General features: G+C 42.5%; 2 protein-coding genes across 2 annotated transcripts; both read right to left on the reverse strand.

Moving 5' to 3' along the window:
* Nucleotides 1–2,534: 2,534 nt before the first annotated feature.
* LOC105202619 lies at nt 2,535–3,773 on the reverse strand. Its single transcript, XM_011171205.2, has one exon. The coding sequence runs from the start codon at nt 3,771–3,773 to the stop codon at nt 2,535–2,537; it is 1,239 nt and encodes a 412-aa protein (XP_011169507.2).
* A 647-nt stretch (nt 3,774–4,420) lies between these two features.
* On the reverse strand, nt 4,421–5,158 carry LOC120358554. The gene is made up of 2 exons (XM_039453132.1): nt 5,046–5,158; nt 4,421–4,781 (listed from the first exon to the last, which is right to left on the reverse strand). Exons 1-2 carry the CDS (start codon nt 5,156–5,158, stop codon nt 4,421–4,423), a joined length of 474 nt encoding a protein of 157 aa, XP_039309066.1.
* Nucleotides 5,159–5,551: the final 393 nt, after the last annotated feature.

Here is a 5,551-nt window from a genome sequence, read left to right on the forward strand (position 1 = left end):
AATAAGTTGACTTTCAAAATTAAATTTGCTATTAAAAACTAATGAGGAACTGTATTTTTAACCAGCTGTTTTATAATTATGAAACCTAGTAACGCCAAATGCATATAATCTAAAGGAACTAATGTAACAAGGTCAATCTTGAAGTCACATAAGAGATATTTGTTTGTAATAATCATCAATTTGAAAATAAAATTCCTCATTCGTTTTTAATTTTGATTTAATAAATCTCAGTAGAATCTTAATATAAGATTAAGCTCTAATCTGCGATAGATGTATAGTGACAACCTTTAACCTTTCGCTCTGAGCTTTGAATTGTGATTTTTTTTTTCAGCAAAAAGTTAAAGGCTTCTTACAGGTTTTACTTGTTGATTTACTGTTACATTAATGCAACATTGTTGAATTTTATTGTATTAATATATAAAATTTGTTATAATATATATGAGAATACTTGATTGAAATATCTAACTTTTATACAGAACACAGTATTATAAAATGTTTATAAATGTTTAAAAAATATATAATGTATATAAAAATGTTTATAAAATGTAAAATGTTAGATCTTTTATATTTTCTTGTTATTTCACACCCTAAATAATATATTTGTACACAACATTAATGTTCCTCTTACATTAGAACAATATTTGTTTCAGTTAGCAAAAGATTTCAACAATGCTGTGTTAATAATTTTTTTACAATAAAACAATATCCTAAAATCTACTTACAGTTGTTATAAATATATTATTTTTATTGTATGTAACATTTTTTAACAATTTAATAAAATATTTTATGCGTTACCACTAAAATAGTTAAATATATATAATTTAATATATATTTATTGATAAAATGTTGAAAAATGTGTAATTTACAATAAAAATATAATATTTGGAACAATTTTAAGTAGATTTTAGAATAAATATTGTTCTAACGTAAGAGAAATATTAACATAACATTGTTGAAACAATATTTTGCTAATTGGGACAACGTTGTTGAAATGCTAAAAAAAATCAATGCATCATTGTTGAAATGTTGTTTTGATATTGTGGAAAATGTTATTGAAACGTTGGAAAAACATTAATGCAATATTTTAAAAATATCATTTTAATATTGGGATAAGCGTTATTGCAACGTAAGAAAAACATTGATGCAACATTGTTGAATTGTTATTTTAATATTGGAATAAACGTTGTTGCGACGTAAGGAAAACATTAATGTAACATTATATGCAATATTGCATATCTTCCAAGTCAATGTTGCGGAAAACTTCAATATGTACGTCAAAGTTTATTCATAATGACGTTGTACGCAACGTTACGACCTACAAGTTCTACAACGTTACATGTTGCTAGAATATCGTTGCAAAAACATTGTTGAAATAATATTTTGCTTACTGGGTCGTTACAGAATAATAATTAATTTATGACGCAAAGTCGAGGTGATCGGCATGTTTGTAGTTAGAGCGACGCTTTGCCCTCGACCTTAGACGCATTCTCAATGTCAATTGGCAAAATACATATTTTACTGATGGGACGCTTATATTCCGAAGACGCTGTTTTAACGGTCACGAATCAGACCGTCCGATCTCGAGTGACACAGACTAATTCGTCCTAACTCCCATTTGCACGGAGGGAGTAGCGAGTTTCGCAATAAGACGAGTTGTCCGACCCGAAGTGCGCGTGGATTTACGCGCCTCCATTTAACTCGCTGTTGCAGCGTATTAATGTAATCTTGTTGCCAGACCTTCCAAAGACGTTCGGTCATTTGGCAAACTAGCTGCCATCTTGTCAGCCGATTTTCTTTGACTTGCAAAAGCGAGGGCTCCGGGGATTGAATTAAGCGCGGAGCCTATGAGGAAATGCCTTGGAGTTAAAAACGTATAATCATCCAGCGAGTCGGAAAGAGGTGCTAATGGACACGAATTTAAACACGCCTCGATATTAGCGTTGAGTAGCATTGAGAACTACTCGAAGGTTAGAGTATGAGCCCCCACAACACGCCGAATATGATGTTTTGTACTACGGACTCCGGCCTCCCACAACCCCCCGAAATGAGGAGCTGAGAGAGGTATAAAACGCCATGAGACATTATCCGCGGCCATGCGATTTTGCAAATCGAGATCCCGAAGAGTTGCGCAAAACGCGGCGGCAAGTTTGCGATCGGCCCCAACGGAAGTAGTGCCATTATCAGAGTAAATCGATTCGGGAAGACCTCGCCGTGCTACAAAACGGGAATAGGCTCCGAGAAATGCAGGAGTAGAATAACCTTCGACGAGTTCTAGATGCACAGAGCGTGTTGCCATGCACACAAATAATGCGATATACGCCTTTTTTAAAGCAATTCCGCGACCTGATCGCGAACGAATTAGTACTGGACCCGCGTAGTCCAGCCCGCTGTGAAGAAACGCGCGCGCGGGAGGAGTCACTCTAACCTTGGGAAGATCTCCCATAAGTTGAAATGGAGTGAGAGCTCTCTCGCAAGCACAGGTGACGCCCCGACAGGTGCAGAATCGATCTGACCGTGCTTCGAGCTCTGAGTAGCTAAAATTTTTGCCATAACGTAGCAAGGGTCAATTGCGTTCCTGCATGAAGAGTGCGCAAGTGAGTATGATAAATGAGTAAGCGGACGAGTGGGTGAGATTCGAGTACTATCGGATGTCGAGCTTGAGCGGGTATCGGAGCCTGAGATAGCCGCCCGCCAACCCGAATTATTTGCTCTTCATCCAGGAACGGATTGAGCGAGAAGAGTGGACTTTTCGAAGAAACCGACTTATTTTGAGTGAGAGCGCGTATTTCGAGCGGGAAAAGTTGGCGTTGAATGTATTTCACCCAAAATTTTTTTGAGGCTCGTACTTCGCTCGCTGTCAATGAAGACGGACTTTCCGTCCAAAAAGCGATCTCATCACGCCTTCGAATCCGCGATATAAATCTGAGAACGTACGCGCTCACTCGAATGAGCTTTGGCCACGAGGAATATCGGTCTGCGAACTTCCATGATTCCGTGACGTTAGCGATTCGAACTGTCGCGCGCGAATTCTCCTGGAACGCGATGTCTGGGAGTGATGCTCTCATCGTCGGCCACTCAGAATCAGGCATCCTTAGCCACGCAGGACCTTGCCACCAAAGAGGATGCGAGACGAGCTTACTTCCCGAGATTCTTCGCGACGCACAATCTGCGGGGTTTTCGTCCGTGGGAACATATCGCCACGAAGCGGACGGAAGTCGGGTTTGAATCTCGGCAACCCGATTTAAAATAAAAGTCTTCCACTTCGAGGGATGTTGTGTTACCCACGCGAGCACGACGGTCGAGTCCGTCCAGCAAAAGCATGGAGCGGAGAAAACGTGCAGTGCGTCTATAACGAACTTCATTAATCGCGACGTTAACACGGCTGCCGATAATTCGAGACGCGGAACAGTTAATGTTTTAATCGGCGCGACCTCCGACTTCCCGACTAGCAAGGCAGTTATGATGTTGCCCGAGCAAGAGGTGAGCCGAATATAAATCGCTGCGGCATAAGCGTAATTAGACGCGTCCGAAAATCCGTGAATTTCGCAGTCGACTGTGTCCGATCCCTTTTGAATCCATCGCGGGAGGTGAAAGTCATCGAGTTCTAGCAAGGACGATTGCACGGATTCCCATTGCTTTGCGATATCGGTGGAAACCTCATCGTCCCAGTCGACGCGGAGCTGCCAAAGCCGCTGCAAGAGAATCTTCGCGGAGATTGTAACGGGCGTGCCTAAGCCTAACGGATCAAACATGCAAGCGATGTACAAGAGCATCGCGCGCTTTGTTCGCGCGGGCAAGGGAGAGCGCACGACTCTAAATTGAAACGCGTCAGCCGACGGACTCCAACTAATACCGAGCACCTTTAATGTCTTGTATGAATGCAGATCCTTACTGCAAGCGAGACCATGATCCTGCGCGTCAATGTCGCTTAATAAGTGAGCCGCGTTGCTCGATTATTTCCTTAATTCGAAATGACCGCGTTGCAGCAAGGAGCACACTTGTTTGCGAACCGAACGAATGAGCAAAATCTCGTCCGCGCACGTCATCTACGTAAATATTCTCCTGAAGCACAAGAACGACTAGAGGAAAATCGCGATCGTCGTCATGGATGAGCTGCCGCAAAACTCGCAGCGCTAAGAACGGCGCCGAAGTTGTACCGTAGGTCACCGTCAAGAGTTGATACTCTTGTACTTTTCCGGTTTTCTCGTTGATCCATAGGATTCATTGATAGTCTGTGTCACGGGGATCGACGCAAATCTGCCGGTACATTTTTGCGACGTCAACAGAATAAACGTAACAATACTATCGCCAGCGTAAAAGCACCGCAGCTAAGTCTTTGCAGTTTTTGTCCCGCGAGAAAGTGGTTATTAAGTGACCAAAAATTCGAGGTTGGACTCGACGCGTTGAATACGACTCTCACTCAAGTCGTCGCACTGCTTTCGCGTATTACGGGATGGTGCGAAATATAGACAAATTGAGAAGATTCTGAAGATTCTGGAGCCTTCCGCATGTGCCCGAGATTTTCATATTCTTGTAGGAAGTCTGAGTACTCCCTTTTCAAATCGGAATTGGCTTGAAGACGGCGTAGCAAAGTCTTGAGGCATCGCTCCGCTACATCGCGTGAGGTGCCAATATCAATGGGAGGACCACTTTTGAACGGCAGACGAACAACGTACTGACCGGCGGGAGTGCGCGAATGAGAAATTAAGAAATGATTCTCGCATCTCTGCTCTTCCGGGCTGAGTATCGTGTGCCTCGAAATTTCCTCGATTTCCCAGAATCTTTTGCAACGCACGACCAAACATTCGTGGGCAATCAAGACCGCTACTCAGCTCGAGAAGCCGCGATACGTCATCTTCGCTCTGCAAATCGGACGAAAAAATATCATGGCTGAGGACCCGACCCGATTCGATCATTGCAATTTGACTAATTTTAAACTCTATCTAAACTCTGAGTGTTATCCGAGAGAGGATATCAATTTGGATTTTGGTAAAAACAGATGGGCTACTCTGTACGACATGTACACGCATTTCTGCAGAGCCCACCTCGGATACAAGAATCTCCAGCCAAATCTCTCCATAACGGAGTTTCTATACAACGGTCCATTCACCGTGATCGACTGCTGTTGACAAAGCAAATCGATTAAAAGCGCAACCATCGATTAGAATTCGGGACTAATACTAACGTGCCGGCAAATAGTAGCGCCTATTGCCTTATAATACACGATCGCGTGATTCAGTATAAACCGTTGACAAACATTGAGCGCAAAATCACTTAATTTCACGCATATATATTTTACGATATATCGACGTGAACCACAGACTTCGTTTTGGCCGCGACATGTCCGTACCAACGTTCGTGGACCTGCAAGGTTTCCCCCTTGAACGATTAAGTGGTTTTGTCGTAAAAGAGTTTGCTGCTCTTAGAGGGAAAAACGTTCTCGCGCATTATATCTTTGACAGTCCCCAGCCATGGGATTGGTTGATGAAATCCGAAAGATCCTGTGCTTCCTGGCTCACTGCCTGTCATCATGGACTAAGATGGGGCACCG

This window comes from Solenopsis invicta, chromosome 8 (genome assembly GCF_016802725.1).
Source record: "Solenopsis invicta isolate M01_SB chromosome 8, UNIL_Sinv_3.0, whole genome shotgun sequence".
Taxonomy (NCBI): Eukaryota; Metazoa; Arthropoda; class Insecta; order Hymenoptera; family Formicidae; genus Solenopsis; species Solenopsis invicta.

Coding starts and splice junctions, on each gene's coding strand:
- LOC105202619 (XM_011171205.2), bottom strand. CDS start 3,773: ATGCTCTTGTACATCGCTTGCATGTTTGATCCGTTAGGCTTAGGCACG.
- LOC120358554 (XM_039453132.1), bottom strand. CDS start 5,158: ATGGTTGCGCTTTTAATCGATTTGCTTTGTCAACAGCAGTCGATCACG. Junction 4,782..5,045: donor TGGAGATTCTTGTATCCGAG/GTGGGCTCTGCA, acceptor GCGTTGCAAAAG/ATTCTGGGAAATCGAGGAAA.